Source organism: Sturnira hondurensis, unplaced genomic scaffold, assembly GCF_014824575.4.
Source record: "Sturnira hondurensis isolate 20B ecotype Veracruz unplaced genomic scaffold, ASM1482457v3 Scaffold0009719, whole genome shotgun sequence".
Taxonomy (NCBI): domain Eukaryota; kingdom Metazoa; phylum Chordata; class Mammalia; order Chiroptera; family Phyllostomidae; genus Sturnira; species Sturnira hondurensis.
This window is the reverse complement of record NW_028082350.1, coordinates 15,626,089-15,646,801: the sequence shown is the minus strand read 5'-3', so window position 1 is coordinate 15,646,801 and position 20,713 is coordinate 15,626,089. Positions and strand designations below refer to the sequence as shown.

The 20,713-nt window shown below is 52.4% G+C and overlaps 1 protein-coding gene across 2 annotated transcripts in view; it reads left to right on the top strand.

Annotated features, from left to right (window-relative positions):
• Positions 1 to 16,667, top strand: part of STARD13 (StAR related lipid transfer domain containing 13) — a 177,320-nt gene extending 160,653 nt beyond the window's left edge. For both annotated transcript variants that reach the window (XM_037057643.1, XM_037057642.1), the window contains exons 8-14: positions 7,743 to 7,941; positions 8,988 to 9,198; positions 9,847 to 9,961; positions 10,793 to 11,014; positions 11,585 to 11,802; positions 13,718 to 13,894; positions 14,561 to 16,667. In XM_037057643.1, the coding sequence (XP_036913538.1) occupies positions 7,743 to 7,941; positions 8,988 to 9,198; positions 9,847 to 9,961; positions 10,793 to 11,014; positions 11,585 to 11,802; positions 13,718 to 13,894; positions 14,561 to 14,678 (1,260 nt within the window). In that variant the 3' untranslated portion in view covers positions 14,679 to 16,667. The remainder of the gene's footprint in view (positions 1 to 7,742; positions 7,942 to 8,987; positions 9,199 to 9,846; positions 9,962 to 10,792; positions 11,015 to 11,584; positions 11,803 to 13,717; positions 13,895 to 14,560) is intronic.
• Positions 16,668 to 20,713: the final 4,046 nt, after the last annotated feature.

Genomic DNA, 20,713 nt, shown 5'->3' with positions numbered 1-20,713 from the left:
AATGCCCGAAGGGAATTCAGGGTGTCTGTGCCTGTTGTTCAATACGGACTTCCCTGGAGTGCCCAGCGTGCTCCAGGGACCTTACTAAGTGTTTCACGTGCCTTGTCTCCGTGAACCCCGCCACCCCCTGGGGGCGTTAGCTCCCAGGAAGCAGCAGCGGTGGAGCCTGGGCGGCCTGGAAATCTGCCAGGCTTCGCTTCGGAGTCCGAGTTTTTAAACCCTGCCCTCTCCTGCCCGCCATTGGAATTGCTGGTTCCGGTGGACTTGGGGGCGGGGGCGCCGTGTGTGGAACTGGGGGGCACTCGGAGAGGGGGACCTCCACCACTCGTCGACAAATTCACTGCCGGGACGTTGTGGGTGACGCTGGCCATGACATCACGTCCTGTCCCTGGCCAGGACGAAAGAGCCTCTCTGGTGTCAGCCAGCGTGAGCACCGCGCTGATTTGGGACCCTGGGCTGCCGTTTGCACTGAGTGCGCCAGACTCTTTCCACTGCGCACGCGCCTCTCCCCAGGGGCCGCCGGCGTGGGCTGCTCGTGGGAAACGTGATTGGGGGCGGGGTGTTGTGTATTGACTTCACCCCTAGTTTCAGCTACTCTTTTCAGTCTTGATCTTCCTTTTGCTCTAATTGTCTCATCTGTCTTCCTCAGTTTGATGGCATCTTACTGTATTTATAGATCACTGTCCAGTAAGTCACCTTGAATCAATTCTTTCTTGAGCAACGTGGGGTGGGAACAGGTGACTATCGATGCTGCTGCTCTCTGCTCCACACCGTCCCTGTGCTGACTGGGACCCGGCTTTGCCCCCCGTGGGTTCTGAACGACACGCAGCACCAGTCTCCCCACTGCTGTTGGGTCCAGTCTCCTGTTCAACGCAAGAGGCCTGTGAGTAGCGGGGAGGACAGTGGGCACCGAAACCCCCCAGTCCCTCCTCACAGTCTATTCCCGGGCTCCATGCCAAGCCTACAGCTGCTGCTTAAACCCAGACGAATGCCAGCAAACTTTGGTAGGAAAGACTCATAAATACTGATCTGTGATGTAAATACTGATTTTAAATGCACCTAACATGAGTAAGGCCACCCTCTCTCGTGTCAGTCAAAAGGAAGAGAAACCTGTGAGCTGTCCAAGGGCTGTCACCATCACCACCTGTGCCACGGGAGGCTCTCAGCCCTGGCCGAGGCTTCCGCACACGCGTCCCTCCCCTTTGCACTGTGGAGGTGGAGAGCAGACACCCACCAGGTCCCTGGGCAGAAGGAGATGGTAGCAGGAAGGGACCCGGGGAGAACCAGAGAAACGGACCGAAGAATCAGAGGGAACCATGGCCAGGAGGAAGGCTGGCCCAGAGACTTCGGAGCAAGCACGAGCAAATAAAAGCGAAGGCATCAGAAACGAAAGAGACGGCCAGAGTCGCAAGGAAGGAGTGGACGTAGCCCTGGATGCACGTTCTTTGGTCACCGGCAGCACCTCCTTTGAACTGAGAAGACTCGGGTCAGCCCAGGGTCTTGGCTTCTCAGCCCCAGGGTCGTAGCGGAGCGGGACGTCTCAGAATAGTGTGCTTCCTCTAAATCACGGGTGGCCGGTCACCAGGCTGCCTCCCAGTTTCGTCTTCCCCTTGCACCACCGTCTGGGACTCTCCTGAAAATTCACCTTTAACCACAGGGTGGGAGGCTTCCCCCGTGAGCTGGGCCCTGCGCCTAATGCTGAGCACCCATCCCAGGGCAGACGGTGGAAGGACAGCAGTCCCAAACCCTGGCCCACGTCTCACCTCCCACTCTCCCGAGTGCAGAGCAGCGGGTATGTGGCCAAGCACAGTGTTATCTGTCTTCGCCCTTGCAGCTGACTGCTGATGAAATGAGGGCATTTAACCTTCAGTGATGAACCATTTGTCTGCAGACAGATCAGAGTGTGCGAGCAGCCTTGCGTGGTTGGCCGAGCTTCCATTCCTGCCCCAATCAGCTGTGCCCAGGAAGACGAGTCCCTCCCGCTGCTGAGAAACTCCAGCTCCCTGCGGGGAGGGGGAGGCTTGCCCTGCAGGGCTCCACCTGAGAACCGCTGCACCTGTCCTCAGGACCCTCTCTCTCTCTCTGAACAAAACCAGCCTTTCTTTGGTAGCGGAGTGCATGTCTGCAGAAGAGGAAATGGAACTCCTGATAACCAGCATTCGTTACCAAAAGGATTAACCCAAACAGGAGCTGGGACACCACTGGGGTGGGGGTGGGGTGGGATCTGAATTCTCACGCTGTGCTCACGCCCGACCTCGCCCAGTGGAGCGGCGAGCTTTACAAGCCCACGGACTCGGGGAAGACCCTTCGTAAGTGTCCTCTGCCCCTGCCTGTGCGTCACCCTCCCCGTTGCTACCCTGGATGAATGGGTGCCACCCGTCTGTTTCGTTTTACCTGAGTGCTGCCTTTTCATAGCTGAGTTGTTGGGCGGAGGACAAAAGAGAGAAGAATGGCAGCCCAGACCCAAAAAGCACTCATCCCCCCCCCTCCTTCCACCTCTGAAATGACAGCCCACGTGCAAAGGAGGGGCTTACAAAGTGAATTTCCTTTGCTGACCCCCACTCTTCCCATTGGAGGGAGGGTTTAAAGGTCGGCGGGAGCAGGACACCCTGACAGTCAGTGCTGATCCATTAAGAATTTCAAAACAGGGACCGCAGAGCAGTAACCAAGTGCGGGGCCTGGGCGTCTATCTGCCCTGGACCAATGGGGGCCCATGAAAATCACTGCGTGCTGCTTGGGTCTTCCCGGAAGAAGCCGAGGGGTCCCGGGCAGCCCCCTCCAGGGGGTTCCAGGGCACTCGTGGAGGCAACGGATTTTAAATGTGTTTCTCCAGGCCTCTGTTTTTTTTCTTGGAAAAAAATTTTAGCCCAAATGCTAATTGTATCACTGCTCTGGAGATTTTTCTAAGAAGAGACGCTTATGGGCCCTTGGTCATGCCACCGCTGGGGGCTGCACTGTGGTCTAAGGACCTCCCCACCATCATAAGAAACTTGGACAACCTGTGTGCAGGGGGCTTTCCACTGCAAGTTGCTGAAGCTCCCCCCCAAAGGAACGGAAACAGTGGGAAACGCATGGGCTCCCATGAGAAGTCGGAAAGTGGGAAGCTTCTGGGCTTAGTTCTTCCATCAGCTCAGAGACATTGTGGGGGGCTGGGGTTCTTCCCACCTTTCCCTTCTGTCGCCCTCAGCTGCGACATCAGGCCCCCCGTTTGATTTCGGACCCCCGCTTCTTTATCAGGGCTAGGGGAGAGACTCCCCTCCGCGCTTCCAACAAAAACCCACGGAACCCACAGACGCCTGCCATGCCCTCTGAACGGTGACGGTGGGATGGGACGGCGGTGGTCAGCATTTGATGCAGAACAAATAAAAATATCTGAGAATTCACCGGATCTCCTGTGAGAGGGGAGTCAGAGCAAGCAGCTCCAGACACGTCTAAAAGAACTAAAATAATAGTCTTTGCCGAAATGAGAAACAAAGTTGGAAACAGAACCACACAAAGGGAACATCCCTGGGGTGTGTGCGCATGCACACTTCCATACACACCGCCAACCGAGCCGGCAGGACGGGGCGGACAAAGGAACCGCACGCAGCAGATTTCACTCAAGCGCGTGCCTGCTTTATTCTCTTCGTGGGTCCCCATCAGTATTGATTGCTCTGCTGTTAGAAATAACAGACAGGAGTTCTCCCACTGAGTACACACCCACTCACACGGAGATAAATGTGAGTCATGTCAAGAATTCACGTTTGGGGCACCTAGATTCTAGAACTCCGGCTCGGCGCAGCCCTGGGCCTCCCTCCAGAATTACAAGAGTTGAGGTGTAACCAAATTCCGGCTGGACTCCCTTCAGTAAGCACTCAACTGACATTTTTAAAATGTAATTTTATTGAGCGTACGGGGTGCCGTTGGTTAATAAAGGGATACAGGTTTCGGGCACACAATTCTGTCACACGCCACCTGCATGGTGTAGCATGTGTTCACCACACTGGGTCCCCCTCCATCACCGTCTATCGCCCTTCACCCTCTTCTTCCTCCCACTCCCTCCGGTCATCACCATGCTATTGTCTGCGTCTGAGGGGCTGGGGGTGCTTTTTTTGCTTAATCCCTTCACCTTTCTCACCCAGCCCCACCACCCCTCCCCTCTGACAGCTGCCAGCCTGTTCTCTGTGTCTATGAGTCTGTTTCTGTTTTGTTTCTTTATTGTGTCTCCTAGGTTCCACGTACAAGTAAAGTCATACTGTATTTGTCTCTCTCTGACATTTCACTTAGCATAATACCTTCTGGGTCTATCCACATGGTCACAAAAGGGAGGGTTTTGTTCTCTTTTTGGCCAGTTAACACCCCGTTGTGTACATGGGCCACGGCTCTTTCCTCCACTCGTCTACTAATGGCGCTCGGGCTGCTTCCAAATCTTGGCTGTTGTAAAAAACGCTGCAGTGAACATAGGGGTGTGTATATGCCTTCAAATCAGTGTTTCAGTTTTCTTTGGATATATTTCCAGAAGTAGAATTGCTGGCTATAAGGCAGTCCCATTTTAAATTTTTTTGAGAAAACTCCATACTGTTTTCCACAGTGGCTGCCCCAGTCTGCGTTCCCACCAACGGTGCACGAGGGCCCCCTCTTCTCCACGTCCTCTCCAGCACCTGTTGTTTGTTGATTTATTGATGATGGCCATTCTGACAGGTAGGAGGTGGTACCTCATTGTGGTTTTAATTTGCATTTCTCTGATAATTAGTGACGTTGAACATTCTTTTATGTATCTATTGGCCATCTGTATGACCTCTTGGAGAACTGCCCATTCAAGTCCTCTGCCCATTTCTTAATTAGGTAGTTTGTTTGTTTGTCTGTTTTGTGAGTTTTATAAACTTCGGATGTTAAGCCCTTATCAGATGTATCTTGGGTGAATATGTTCTTTCATTCACTCAGCTGTCTTTTCATTTTGTTGATGGTTTTCTTTGCTGTGCAAAACCTTTTTAGTTTAATGTAGTCTCATTTGTTTATTTTTTTGTTTCCCTCACCCAGAGTGATATATCAGAAAAAATATTTCTATGACAAACATCCAAGATTTTACTGCCTGTGTGTGTTTCCTTCTAAATTTTTGTGGCTTTGAGTCTTACATCTAAGTCTTTAGTCCATTTTGAGTTTATTCATGTGTATGGTATAAGCAGGTGGTCTAGTTTAATTTTTTCTACACATGTTCAATTTTCTGAACACCATTTATTGAATAGACTATCTTTATCCCTTGGTATGTTTTTGCCCTCCTTGTCAAATGTTAATTGACTATAAAGGCATAGGTTTATTTCTAGGCTCTGTATTCTGTTCCAGTGATCCATATGTCTGTTTTTTATGCCAGTACCATGCTGTTTTGATTACTATAGCCTTGTAGCATAGTTTAATATCAGGCAGCATGGTTCCTCCAACTTTGTTCTTCTTTCTCAAGATTGCTGTGGCTGTTCTGGGTCCTTTGTGGTTCCATATGAACTTTGGAATATTTGTTCTACTCTGTATTTTGGCTGCTTCTTTGTGTTTATTTCTGCATACTAGATAGACCTGCCATGACTCCAGGCTTCATGGCGTGGCCTTATGCAGTAGGTGTCCTGTGGGACCCAGTGGCACCATGTCCTTGATCACCTGAGCTGGGCACTCTAGGACTGTCCCTTGTGTGGGTTATATAAGCCCTCCTGTCCCCACTGAACCTTGAATGCTATTGGCCCATGCCTGCACGGGCTGGCTGACTGAGAATCAGCCTCGACCACAGCGTGTGAAATGTCATGCAGATGCTGAGCACTCCAAGCAGAGTTCGCCTCGGCAGGGTCTGGTGCCTGCAGAGATCTCCCTTTGGAGATGCTGCTGGTGAAGCTAACGGAAATGGACCCGGCTCTGATGTTGCCTGAAGCCGGCCACTGGGTGTGTTGGTTCTGGGGCCTCCTGGGAGAAGCTGTGATGCAGGCCAGTGTCAGAGGCTGTCTATGCCTGGCCCTTGGCAACTAATTTGGAGAGTCTCGATGTGGCCTCCTCTGTAAACCTGTGGCTATAAGACGCCCCTTCGGCTGGTTCAGCTGGTTATTCAGGGTGACTGTTCTTCATCAGTTGGCATCTTGAAGTTTCCTTTGGACAGTATATGCTTTCTTCTCATGCACTTGGATGAAATTTGGAGTAGTTGCCAGCAGGTGCTCTTATATTCTTCTTGGAGAGTCACCTGTGTACGACCACGTGTTGCATTTTCTAGACATGCCAGACTCTAAGCACATAAATGGAGGCAGCTGACATTTTCAGCGACATGCCTGACTGAACAGGCTGATCTGTGGAATTAGGGGGATGAGCCTTGGAATGCGGAGACGTGGTCCTGAGAACTGTTTGTGTTGCCACAGAAAGTAGCAGGGTGTAATTTCCCCTCCTATCCATTCAGCTGACATACACAAAAACCTTAGTATTCTCTAATTGCTTGGAATTCTCCCCTTGCTGTTATTGCAATTTAAAAGAATTAGCAGCAACCACAAGAGCTCTCCACCAACAATTGAACTTGGGTAGAGGCCTGCCTGGCACGCAGAGCAGCTGTGAGAGGACCTGGCACACTCCTCCAGGTCTACAGAGGTGGGGCCTCGCTTACCTCTTGGGAATGTTCCCCCCTTGCTTTCAAAAGCGGCCCAACCTCTAAGCACTTAGGGAATGAGAAAAGTGGAGGTTGAGGTTTGAAAGGCTGAGTATTGAGCAACTTGATGTCCTACAGGCATTTAAAAATAGCAAGTGCACTAGTTCACTGTAAACTGGGGGTCCCTGGAGGTCCAGGTGCATCCAGAGTATGCAGATCCTGCAAGGCCTGGGGCGCAACCTGCAGGGATCTGCCTTCTGCCAGGGCTCCCTCCCTCCCCCCTATCAGGGCCTTATCTCTCTGGTGCCTTATTGCTGCACGTATCTGTTAAGTGGGAAAAGAGTCTAAGCCGGAGGGATGAAAGAGCCATGAGACAATGTCTGGACTTGATGTGGGAAGAAAAGCCACCCAGGGAGCCTTCTCACCAGATCCAGAGCTAGGCACACAGCAACCCACCGGGCAGCACGGGGGGTGCCAGGCATCGCGCGAGAAACACCCATGGCGGGTGTTAGAGGAATTTGGAAAAGCGAAAAGCAAATGAGACTCTTAAATCAGAATACATGCTTAGGGTATTGTTTTGCTCCCTAAGCGTATTCCCTATAAATCTCACCCCCAAAGGGACGCCGGGTCTGGTTTCTTCCCTGGGACCCACCGGACCTTCTACTGACAGAACTCTCTCCGACATGACACCCTCTGACGTGTCCCTGCTGAGGGTGGACAGGAGCAGGCAGGGATTCTGTCTGTTCTGCTCCCTCTCGACTCCAGGAACTGGAAGCACGCCTGGCACATAAGGGATATGGGATCACTACTGCTGAATAAATGAATAAAAGAATAACATCCACTGTGTTCTAGGACTTTACAGGTGACAAAGCAGTCACACGTACGTTCTCACTGAGCCTCCACTGAGCCCTCTGAGGTGGGCTGGCACTCTGTCCTCGTTTTATCCGAGAGGAGTCAGTGCTCAGCCGCCCCCCCCCTGCACCCCTCCCCCACGTCCCTGAACTCGTCATTCACAGTCGACTGGTTTGCATGCAGTTGCTGCTCCTCCAGTCCTGGCCCCATGTCTCCCCGTCACCCCCGAGGTGACCGTCTCGGGAAGAGAATGTCTGGGGCAAAGGGGGCCTTGCTAACACATCCCTTCGACCTGTTTCAGGTGGGACTTTTTCGAAAATCGGGCGTGAAGTCTAGGATCCAGGCCTTACGCCAGATGAACGAGAACTTCCCCGAGAACGTCAGCTACGAGGACCAGTCTGCCTACGACGTGGCGGACATGGTGAAGCAGTTTTTCCGGGACCTCCCCGAGCCCCTGTTTACCAACAAGCTCAGCGAGACCTTTCTCCACATCTATCAGTGTGAGTGCGAGGAATGCAGACCCGCGTTCCCACGTGCGCCTGTCCACCTGCAGACTGTGCTTTAACTATGCGAGTAACACACGGACTCATGATCTGCCCTCCTCCCCAGAAGGAACTTTGCTCACAGTTAGAGAGGGACGTCTCCAGGCCATGTTGCAGGCATTGGAAAACACCTTTTTGACCTCAAGAATTTGACTCTTGATAGGGATTGGCCTAACCTCTAAAATTAACTTGCAACATCCTTTTAATAAATTTAAAACGAAAAGGGCACACGATAGAATTTATTCTGTCTATAGGTGTTTTAAAAACCCATTTAATTTTCTAAAATTAAGCGTGTCCTTGGGATACATGAAATTCAAAGCCAAACATGTTAAAATGCCTGGAAATAAAAGGCAAAAGTATTTTAATAACAGTGTATTTTAGGTGGCGAAAGTAAGCAAACTGAATCAAGCTTCACACTAAATTCAACCTACTTTATATTTTCCCTTGAAATTAAGGGATGTTAAATTGATCATTTTCAGCCAAGCCTCTATAATTAAAATAATCACAAAAGTAACAAATTTTTATTAAAAGGCATAGCCTGTTAAAAGTTCATTGCCAAGGGGGATGTTAGTAATGAACATGGACTCTTTCTACCTATGATAATGTTGTCATTATAAATTATTTTGAAGATCCAGTCCCAATTCTTTAGGAAAAAAAGCATTTGGCCCATGGACTTTGAGTTTTTGGCAAAATCTGCCTGAAGTAGACCTCACCGTGGGATGGGTCCAATTTGAAGACTGTAGAGAAATCAGTACTAAAAACCTTTGAGTCTACAAATGTTGCAAATTCAAAAAGAACTATGATAGGCACCACTGACAGAATCAAGTGGCAATCCACTAAATAAATACTATTTTGTCAAAGCGAGTAGGTTGAATGAGTGACATGGGAGCCGCTGTCCTTCGTGATGTCCCTGAGCGTGTCTTCCCATCTGGGCAGGGTTGCGGGGACACACCCACTGCCTCCCAGCGGGCCCCTCTGAAGGTCTGGCTCCCCCCCTTCCCCAGACGTCCCCAAGGAGCAGCGGCTGCAGGCAGCACAGGCGGCCACCCTGCTGCTGGCGGACGAGAGCCGGGACGTCCTGCACACACTGCTGTGCTTCCTGCACGACGTGGTCAGCCTGGTGGAGGAGAACCAGATGACGCCCATGAACCTGGCCGTGTGCCTGGCCCCCTCGCTCTTCCACCTCAACCTCCTGAAGAAGGAAAGCTCCCCCAGGTGGGTTCTCCTCTGTACCAACCAGCACCCAAAACCGACGACGGCCTCCCCAGCCCATTAACAAAAACCTCCTTGTGTTGCGTTTTGACTCAAGAATTCGTCAGCTCTTCATTTATAATCAGAAAAAGTCTCCAGGCGACCTAACTCGGGTGCCCAGAATCAGAGAATGGTCCAAAGGGCATTGAGGAATGTCCTGGTGGTCCAGGAAACCTGAGGAATTTGTTTTGTTTTGCATGTGTGAGTGGGAAGGAAAGTAAAGTGTGTGAAGTAGTATTTTATGATCTTTAACTTTAAAAAACAAAAGAGAGAAAGGCTAGATTCCAGGTCCAAGCACAGCAGCTTGGGGTGAAGTGGTTTCAGACTTGGGGAAAAAAATAGACTTGTACCCCTGCCCCCACCAGTTATTCCTGCCCTTGGGTTCTTCCACGCTGTGGTGTTATGAGCCACCGGACCCTCAGCCTGCCCCCAATGGGAGGTGTGCTGATGGCAGTTAAGTGGCCATGAGAGAGGCTGGGGTCCCGCCCCCGCGCCCCCTCCCCCCGCCCCGCCGCCATCCCCAGGCAGGAGCCAGAAGCACAAAGGGAAAGCTTGCTTCCTGAAGGACCCCGGGGTTTGGGGCCTGCTCAGGACCGCCCCCTGCACTTGCAGAGGCATCCAGAGGAAGTACGCCACCGGGAAGCCAGACCAAAAGGACCTCAGTGAGAGCCTGGCCGCCGCTCAGGGCCTCGCCCACATGATCGCCGAGGGTGACCGGCTGTTTGAGGTGAGTGAGGGCTGGCCCCGACGTCCCCGCGGCTCCTGGAACCGGAGCAATGCTCAGACAGTCAGCCCCGGGTTAGTTCCTGAGTTTACAATGACAGGAGTTTCCATGGAGCTCTGGTCTTGGCCGCCAAGAAGTGGGAGGGGCTACCTCCGTCTCCCACGGAGGCGTGGTGGGTAAAGACGTCTGGGTTGGCTGCGACAATTGTCCTGAGAGTGGTTGCATCACCTTCGCCTGCACAGGTCCAGGCAAGCCAGCCAGTCACATCCTTTTGGATTTTACCACAGGGTTTGACTGGGTTCAACATCTATGTGTGTGCCTCTGGGGGGTGTGCGAGACAGTGACCGTTCCTGTTCATGGAGAATCAATAGGGACTCATGAGTGCAGCGCCCAGAGAGGTTAAAGAAGGGGGCCGGACTTCCAGCTGCTTTTGTGGCAAATTTGGCGTCTGTGATCGGGAAAAGTGTGCTAAAAAGATACAGCTATCTCTAAGTCATGCTAGATGTTTCTCTGAAGTCTACATGCTTTGAGTTTCCTGAGCCCACATTTTTGCCAAACAGAATAAAGACACATTAAAGGGAAAGTTCAAGGGAAATGGGAAGGCCACTGCAGTGTCTGGGGTGATAAATGTAGCCTCAGAAACAGACTTGGGTTTCCTGACTTTAGGAAGCCCCACCCCCCACCACCAGCCTCACATCTGATCTCAGGACAATGTCTCCTGGCCCGTGGCACTTGGCCAGGGCTGATGCAGAGAGCCTTTGATGAGATGACATTGCTTTCTTTATCGGTCCTGACATTCTTTACTGCAGCGTGTCGCTCCGCCCTGCCCTGCAGGTCCCGCACGAGATGGTCGCCCAGTTTCATGACGCGTATGTGGAGGCTGAGATCCATGCCCCGACTCTGGAAGACCTGGGGACCCAGCTGGAGGACAGCGGGGCCACTTTCCACACCTACCTGGACCAGCTCCTCCAGGGCCTGCAGAAGGAGGCCAAGGAGAAGTTCAAGGGGTGGGTGACATGTTCCAGCACAGACAACACAGACCTGGCTTTCAAAAAGGTAATCTCGGGGCTCCCAAAATGTACCCGAAAGAGCTGCATCCGACAACCAGGGATTTGTTTTGTTTAAAAAAAATAGGCTGCTACCCATGGGCTTGGCACGCAAGCAACCAGGCCGAAGTCCCTTTCTGGGGAGGGCCGAGGAGCCGGGTTGCACGTACTCAGAGCGCCGGCCATGGAGCCAGCCTGCTGGGTCCCAGTCCAGTGTCTGTCCCCTGGCTGTGTCACACCGGGCAGGTCACATGCCTCTCTCTGCCTTGGTTCCCTCGGTTGCAGGACGGACATAATAAAAATGCCCCGGCCAGGGGAGGGCTGTTTGAACACCCAGTGGGCTGGGAGAGCACCTGGCCAGCAGCAGAACCAGTGTGTGTGTTGATGGAAATTGCTTTATAATCATCGTCGTTATTATTTTAACCCTAAGGACTACCGTTATAAAATGGTAAACCTATAAAATAGGCAGACTCACTCTTTCAAGACGCATGGTCAGGGATTTGGTGGAACACCCCAGGGAAGCAGGAGGGCTTTTGCTTGCCCGACTGACCTCTCAGCATCCGTGGGTGTCTTTCCCGAGGTGGGCGACGGGAACCCCCTGAAGCTGTGGAAGGCCTCGGCGGAGGTGGAGGCCCCACCGTCGGTGGTGCTGAACCGCGTGCTGAGGGAGCGCCACCTCTGGGACGAGGACTTCGTGCAGTGGAAGGTGGTGGAAACCCTGGACAAGCAGACAGAAGTCTATCAGTATGTGCTGAACAGCATGGCCCCCCACCCCTCCCGGGACTTCGTGGTCCTCAGGTAAGCCGGACCGGCGGTTAAATGCCTTCCGCTCCTAAGCAGGCTGGGAGCTGCGGGGGGGCACAGTTCAGAGCCCTTGCGCCCAGATCCAGCCCGCGCTGGGGACACCAAGCCAGCCTCGCCCCCCTGAGCAGAACCTATGGGGGACACCTGTGCCCTGCTGCATCTGTGCCCAACTTCCTGCTCCTTCGCCCACTTTGCGGCTCTGTGGGTCTCTCCTGAGGCCCCTCCGAGATGCGGCATATAGTTTATTGGGCCGTAAATATGGTTCATTTCCTCAGCACAGAGTCCCGAAAATAGCTGCTGTTTGGCCCATTGGGCTTCCTGCCAAGTCATGCAAATCAAATGACGTTTCTCGCCTTGAGCCCTGTGGGAGGCGAGCCCTTGGTCCGTGTCGCCCTCAGGACCGGAGTGTGTGCGACTTCGGCCCCCACCACTGCGCACAGGAACCAGGGCGCAGCCCTGCAGGTCCCCTGTGCCGTGTCACTGGGTGTCCAGCGGGGCATCAGGGCCAGAGCAGGCTCGCAGGACTGTCTCCCCTGCTGACCCAGGGCCCCGAGAGGTCTGGGCGCGGAGAGGGCTGTGGGCCAGGGACAGGCAGTTTGCTCGGTGGAGCCGTGGGTGCGTGGGGGCTGGTGAGTCAGCACCGCATCCGACAGAGGGGGGAGTCAGGACACACCCAAGACAGTGTAATGAGATCTGTATATCGTTTTTATTGATAACGGATGGCAGGCGCCAGCCCTTCCCTCGGATTCAAGGTGTGAAAGGAATCCCTAGTGTACGTTTGAACCAGTTTCTTTATGAAAGTTAGTCTTGACGGCGAACTAAAGGTTACTTTTCACATAGGACGTTTACGCCTGTGCAGTGGGTCCTCGGGACCTTGGACTTTAAGGGTCACTGTTCCCTAAATATATGTGTTTATCTTAGCGACTGGTGGAGAACAAGGGCAGTTCTGCGGGTGGCTCAGGACCACAGTTATGGGGACATTAGTCATCTGGGGGAGGCTAAGCTTCACGCCTTCACTCTCACAAGCAGCAAGCAAATTGCTCTGCTAGGGGGGCGGCCATGGGGATGGGGCCGGCCATGTGTCCCCTCCGCCCCCGGAGATGTGGCTGAGGGCCAGAGGCCAGCACAGGGCTTCCGTCCATCCGTCCGTCTACCAACTGCTGTTTTTTAGCACATCCTTCCATCACCGTGGTGCCGGGCACCGCCGGGGGCTTCAGCAGGACAGTGGGCCCCAGTCTTGCTCTCTCGGGATCTCTATTTTACTAGGGAGAAAGAGTCTGCCCATAATAAGTAAGCGGGCGAGGGTTACTTAGGCCAGGGGCACGGGTAAGAGATGGGGAGAGCAAGGGATGGAGTTTTATTTTTTAAAATATATTTGATCCATTATGCTATTGTAGTATTACAGTATATGCAGTTGTAGTATTACAGTTCTCTCCCCTTTATTCCCCTCCACCCTGCACCCTCCTCCCACCGACATTCTCCCCCGCTTAGTTCATGTCCATGGGCCGTGCATCTAAGTTGTTAGGCATCTCCACTTCCTATACTATTCTTACCCGCCCCCTGTCTATTTTGTACCCACCATCATGAGAGGCTGAGGTTTTCAATGGAGTGGACAGAGCGGGGCTCTGAGTGGAACGAGCGAGTCCCAACTCCAACACTGTGTGACCGCCACCTCAGCCGAAGTCTGGTCCCCAAGGCAGATCTCAGCGCTGGCTGCGAGGCCATTTCTGGGCTCAGAGCCCGGCTTTGCCCCGCACTGTGTCGGCGTCACCCACACTTACAGAAACCACAGGACTAGTCCAAGTAACTGGGCCTGGAGTGGGGGCAGGAAAACCCGTGTGGCCCTCAGCAGCGCATTCACGCCTTCCTCTCCACGCCGCCACTGTGACGGGCGGTGGTTGCCCCACAGGACCTGGAGGACCGACCTGCCCAAAGGAATGTGCGCCCTGGTGGCCCTCTCCGTGGAGCACGAGGAAGCCCAGCTGATGGGCGGCGTGCGAGCCCTGGTGATGGACTCACAGTACTTGATAGAACCATGCGGCTCCGGCAAGTCGAGGCTGACCCACGTCTGCAGGGCGGACCTGAAGTAAGTGGGGGCTCCCGGGTGGCAGGCACGCTGCCATTGCTGGCCAGGGCCCTGTCTGCTGTCCTGATTTCCTATTTCACTGTACTTTCCCCTCGTAGCCATGGACGGGCTTGTGTAGATGTTGGGCATGTCCCCCACCCTGCTTCCTCTTCCCCAGCTTTCCTGAGATGCAGACCTTTGACTGGAGCCTGTGCTCTTTTCCCTGCTTCCCATTTTGCCCCCACTTTTCTGTCTGTGCATCTCGCACGGAGCAAACACAGACATGGGAGCTCCAGCAGGAGTCCCCTCCCTGGGGTCCCCTCACCCCGGCCCCCTGCCACCCCTGCAGCTGCCCTCCGTGGAGAAGAAACTAGCTCCAGTCCGGCCTCTCCCTGGTGTTCGTGGTGCGGAGCCATGTCCTCAGTCTGGGGAGATGGGTGCTGGGTTTTCTTGGGCGGTTCTAGAACTCAGTCTGAATCCTCCCAGCGGAGGAGGTGGGTTAGAGCAGCCAGTGAGCCCTGAGACGATGGACTGATATTTGGGTTCTCTGAGCCCCGAGGGGCAGCCCAGGGGCTGTAGGCCTGTGTCCGGGTGGCACAAAGACGTCCCCCTCCGACGTGGTGGTAGATCGCTGTGCTGTGTCCGGAAGGGGACTTCCCCACTTCCCCCTGGTTTCTGTCCCCACAGAGGCCACTCCCCAGAATGGTACAATAAAGGCTTCGGACACCTGTGTGCGGCGGAAGTGGCCAGGATTAGAAACTCTTTCCAGCCCCTCATTGCGGAGGGTCCAGAAACGAAGATCTGAGTCTTCCCCCGAGTGACCTGCAACTCAGGGAAGAGGAAGCGACAGCAGACCCCCGTGGGAGGGCGTGTGCTCCTGAGAAAGCAGGAGAGAGAACGGGTCACCGCCTAACCCAGAGATGCCGAGAGGGCGGAGTGTGGATGTCGCAGGAGCCTGTGAGCACCTGCCCAGCCTTCCTGGAGGCAGCTATATCATTACTAATATAATTTTCTTAAAAACTAAAGCATTTATCTGTGTTCCTTAAAATTAAGTAGATTTTCTCCTTGTGCATTGCCTAATTTGCTATTTATAAGCTTCTAAGAAGCATATTCTTAACTGTAAATAAATGTATGTATAGCCCATGTACATGTGTGTATATCTCTCAGCTACTGTGTATATATGTAAAGTACCCATTTTATATATAATTGCATATTTTGAAACGCATCTGACTTGGTGAGTCCCTTCCTTACCTGGTTCTTTCCAAGTGGCCCGACCCCCGCACCCCCCCTTCCCGTCCTGTAAAGGGAGCAGGAGCTGCTGCTAAGGCCAAGGTGTGACCCTGTGTCCCCTGTCATCTGCCCTGATGTTCAACCAAAGATGAGCCAACCAAAGGAAAACAAAAGAAAAAGGTTCTCCTGTGTCCGCAGGTTGTTTCCGTTATTCAAAACCTGAGCGTCAAGGGGTGGGTAAAGCCGGGAAAAGAACAGTTACTTCTGTGAAGGCAAAGAAGTGGGATGGGCGGGAGAGTCCCAATCAGTCTAAAGCCGGATTCTCAGGGGCTCCTGGTCCCCACCAGGTGCGGGTTCAGTAAAGTCCCAGCAAGCCCTGGGGTCAGTGGGAGAGAGGACCCAGTGCCTCCCCCTCCCCCGCCCCACCCCACACCTGTGCCCAGTCTCAGCCAAAGGGAGGCTCTGTGCTTTGTCCCGTTTCCACAGATACACTTTGTGATGATCTTAGACGTCCTTCTGTTTGACCAGTGGCCTATTTGGCCGCAGTTAATCAGCATTTTCTTACCAGTGCATTGCACTGAGTTTAACTCGGCACCAGAGGAAGGGGGCTGATGGTCGTTTAAGAGTCCTGAGCATTCCAGCTTCAGAGGACTCTTATTTTGTTATGTGTGATGCCCTAAAGATGGAATTTGTTCAACTTTGCCACCTGAAAGACAGGGTTTGAAACTTACGTAAGACCAAAACTATGATCCTCTATTAGCTTTAGAAAATGTAGCCAAGTTTGCTAAATCCACGTTCCTTCATCAGCCAGTCCAGCCACCTGGGCAGCAACCCAACATTATTTATTAAGCTATAGACTAAGCAAATCGAGGCTCCTTAACTGATTGTTAATGGATTTAAATTGCTTTTTATTGTAATTCAGTAGTTATACAGACCAAGATAATTTATTGTATTTGATTTCAGGGAGATAGATTTCTAAATAGAGATTGGTATCATAATTTAGCAACTGGGGTGGGAGGGGGGGAAAAACTTAAATGTTTTCCCTTTTTTTATATTGTATGCATTTCTGTAATGTTTTCTCTTATCAGCATTGTGCAATTATTTTATTGAGAGGAATAAAAATGCTATATGTGAGTTCCGTGTGGTGCAAGGAAAACCAGACTGTTTGAATTGTGACCCAAGAACATTTCGTTTCCCTGCCCTTTTGAGAAAGTGGCAACCAAGCCATAATGTTCCCTTTGGGCAATGCTCCATGGGCAAAACCAAGTCACTTCTGCCACCATCTGAAATCCATACGTGCTGGGCGACTTGAATGGGCAAGGCCATGGGGGAAGTTTAACGAAGGCCCTACTCCAGAGACGAGGCCCTGCCTGTTTGGAAACTGCGCTGGGCACCCAGGGATAGAAGATACGGTGTCACCAAACTTAGCATGCACGCAGGTCCCCTGGGGAGGTTCTTCGAAGGCAGACTCTGGTCCAGGCAGTGCGGGGTGGGCCTGAGGGTTTGCATTTCTCATAGGCCCAAGGACCTAGGAGGAGCAAGGACCTAGAGCATTCTTAAACCAGAATGAAAACAGGTATGATTATATTCCTGGCCCCCCTTCTCTTCAAACTACATGAATTTTTAACATTTTTATTCACATGTTAGTGACACCACTTCTGCCTGACATCTCTGTGCCTCTAAAAATAAAAGGAAAAGGAGGGGAAAGCTGTGTCAAGCTTGCTGATCAAATACCACAGTATTTTTTTATTCATTGCTACTTTTCCAATGGAAATAAAATATGATCTTGCATTTAAATATTCTATCTATACCTCATGTGTATTTTTACCTCAATTGTTGCTATCAATCAGCAATTGTAAATAAAGAATTGCCGAGGCAAATAAATTTATATACATTAAATATTTCCTATTTTATATAAAATAAACCCTGCTTTTTATGTTTCACCCTGTAAGTGGACCACCCGCTGCATGAGGAAGATTTCTGTTTGAGTCCAGGACCCCTTGTCCTGTACTTGACATCTGTCCCAACTTCAAGTGCGTTGTTAGCAGCAGACACCCACTCACAGTCTGGCTGCCTCGACCTACGTCTAAGGCATTCAGGTCATGGGGAGGGATTTGTTTTGCCTTTTGTTGTGCTTGAGTCTGGTTACACAGACACGTGTGTAGTATTTTCATGGAAGGGTCAGTGAATTACAGCTACGTTTCACTGCCATTGAGTGGACGTGAAACTGGGAGTAGACGGAGTGACGTGTGGCTGCCGCTCTTGACCCGGAAGAGGAGCCAGTGTGGCCTCTGAGCCTCTTGCCTCCCACGGCACGTGTCCTGGGCCTCAGTCCTAATAGGGAACGCAAGGGGGCCCCTCGCTGAGCAAGGAGGAGCTCCCGCATCTCAGCTGCCGGCTGCAAAGGGACGTCAGGCGCAAGGGTCCTCTGTCCTGCCCATGCAGAAACTGTCCGCACTCGCTCTCTGCTCACCGCCCCTCCCCTTCTCCCACTACCTGCAAGTTTTGATCTCCTAGGCACAGGAGAAATGTCAGCGGCCACTTTGCCACTTCCATGGGAGAGAAGACATGTGGAAGGTCATTCTAGGGGGTCACAGGCTTCAAATGTGGTCCCAGGACCCTCAATCCTAGGAATTCAAGCTTGATCGTGCGTGTACCCCATGAAACTCTCCGCAGGGAGCTGCTCTGCATCCATTGATATTTGGCCACAGAAAAACTGACATAGGCCTTTTTCTCAGGGAGGCAACATAACATCAATTAGACCGCAGCCAAGACGACAACCTGCTGACACAAAAGCCAAGCGAATGTGTGCAGGCTGCACAGGAGTTCATACATGAACACCAGGAGTTAAAGCATGTTAACGTTGCAAAGCCATGGAGTTCAAACAGCCGACGGTGTGTGATGTTGGGTGTGGCGTGTCCCATGCACACGGTTTAAAGACAATTTACTTCCACTCTAATAGTCCCTCCCATGAGGCCCCCTGGGTGTGTCCAACCTGCACGAGCACTGTGTGGAGTTGAGGCCCTGTATCCCCATAGACAGAAACGAACAGCCCTGGCTGGTGTAGCTCAGTGGATTGAGTGTGGGCCTGCAAACCAAAGGATTGTGGTTCGATTCCCAGTCAGGGCACATGCCTGGGTTGCAGGCCGGTTCCCAGGAGTGAATGCATGAAAGGCAACCATACATTGATATTTCTCTCCCTCTCTCCTTCCCTTCCCACTCTAAAGATAAATAAATAAAATCTTAAAAAAAAAACACCACTACTGCCCTTCTGAGGGCAGTCTTTTAAAGACACTTCTGAGCTAGAATTATTAAAATGTGTGTATTAGCTGATAATGGGAGACTGGAGAAACGGAATTAGCTCATGATGACTCTGAGTTTTCTAGCGTGAAAAAAAATGTGTGTGTGCGGCGAGTCCTGTAACTGATAGAGGGGAAAAGAAGGAGGGAGAGCAGGCTTCCGGTGGGCAGCAGGGCAGGGGGGAACCGGGGGGGGGGGGGGACAGGGATCACGTGAACTCGATTGTGTACCAGCCGTGACCCAGCAGCTGGTGATGCCTGGCAGCCGGTGGGACACACAGGGCTGGAACTCAAGAGAGCGACCAGCGACTGCAGCCAGAAGTAAGTGCCTTAGTTTGCTTCACCGGAGTCCTTCCTGCCTCTTCTGACCTTACATGTTCCAATGACACCAAACTGCTGTCACAGCTCTGTGGCTTTGCATTGACTGAGTCTCCTGCTCTTTGGTCACGTGATCACCTATTTCTCCCTCGGAGCCCTCTGGGGCACCATTTCCTCTGTGGACTTTCCTGACCACACCTCTCCAATGCACCTGTTTCTTTACATAGTTCTCCCGTTGCGTGACTCAGCTTCCGCTCTAGGAGTGAGTGAGTATCTTCAGGGGCAGAGGGGCGAGGCAGGAGGCAGAACCGGAGACACTGCAGCTGTGATCAGGCAGAACCCTGATTGCCCAGCCGTGACACCTGCTGATGTTACCACTGCGGTTCCCTCTCCCCCGCCCCCCACCGAGTGGGCGACCAGGGGAGATTGTGACAAATGGCGGGTGTAGAAGCTCCAGTGAAAACCCTATAAAGCCTGCCACCATTCAACAGAAGGGAGCCATTCCCTGGTCAGACGAAGCCCACTCCATATCTGGGGATGATGGAGCTGAGAGACCAAGGCTGAAGCTGCTAACCCTTTGGTTCCTGGAAGAAGTGAGGGTTTTATGAGTAGAGATGATTTTCACTTTCAAATTTTTAAGATATGTGTTCGCTTTGGGATTAAGTAGTTTAGTGTAACTTTGGTGATGCCTGCATTTTGGCACCTAGTTCTTACTTGCTAAAATGCAACCCCTGACACTTTCTGTGTGATGAGAGTCCCTGTCCCTTTTTTTCTTTCACCTCCTGATGGTTAGGCCAAGGGCTGGGAGCAGAGAAGGGATTAGCTACTAGGAGCAGAGAAAGAACTGACTTGGAACTTTTGAGATGATCCCTGACCTACCACAAGGATGAGCTTTTTCCTCGACAACTAGACTGGTTTTTTCTCTTTTTGCCTGACCCCCTCAGCTGCAGGAAGGTATGGGGCCATTTCAGGATTCGGCCTCTCTCCTTCAGTGGGTGCTTACTTCCCTGGATGTTTGGGTGGTCAGCACTGACTGGCTCAGGTGGGTGCTCCGGGCTTTAGGCTTCCTCCTGCTTCTCAGAGGATTTGTCCATGAGGATGCCTATCTCTGTGTGGTCCTTTCAGTGCCCCATGAATGACCCCCAGGATCCTGGACCCCGTCTCCGTCTGCAACAAAAGCGCCTGACGACTCCAAGCCCGCCTCACTCCCAGGCCCAAGTCGCCAGTCTTCGTAACTGACAGGCACCGGCTCTGGGGGGGCAAAGGAATTCACCTGGGCAGGAGAGCCACCTGCGTCTGCGCACTGAGGGCGTGGCTCGACCCAGTGACCCAGGAGATAATCACACAAAGGACACGCACCCATTCCTTCCCTAAATCTGGTCTACGCTGCGTGGTTTCCTATGAGCAAAGCTGGAAGGCCAGCTGGCAGCCAGCCCTGTGAGGAAGCCCCTCGCCTGACCTTCCTGTGGCTCTGCTGGCCTCCAGGCCGGGCAGGTCTCTAGCTAGTACCACTGCTGCTAGACCAGTTTCCGTCTCCATGGAGATCAGCCGTCCCACCTGGGGAAAAGCTGAGTGATTGCATTTTAATATGAATGAGTTTCAGCCAGAGCTAAAGCACCATAGATTTGCATAAGTGAGCCTTTTGTCTCTTTCTTTAGAATCAAGCTTTGTCTCAGATGAGGAGGATTTCAGGCCTCAGCAGGTAGGTGGGAGCATTTGGGGACTAAGGAAGAGCCTGAAATCACACCTCCACCCGGCGAAGCCTACCCCTGAGTGAATCCTGTGCTAGTGTGACTGGGTGGCAACAGGGCCACCCCCTGCCCGGCCCTGGCAGCCCCTCCCCCCGACCCTCTCATCACCCCTTTCCGCCTCTTCAAAGCAGGCGAAACCTCACCTTGTCATCTGAGAATCTCCGGGGCATTTGGGCTCCCATCCAGCGTTTTCTGAAGGTCTCCTGGAGATGGTTTGGTCAGGAAATTTTGCCTGAGGAACC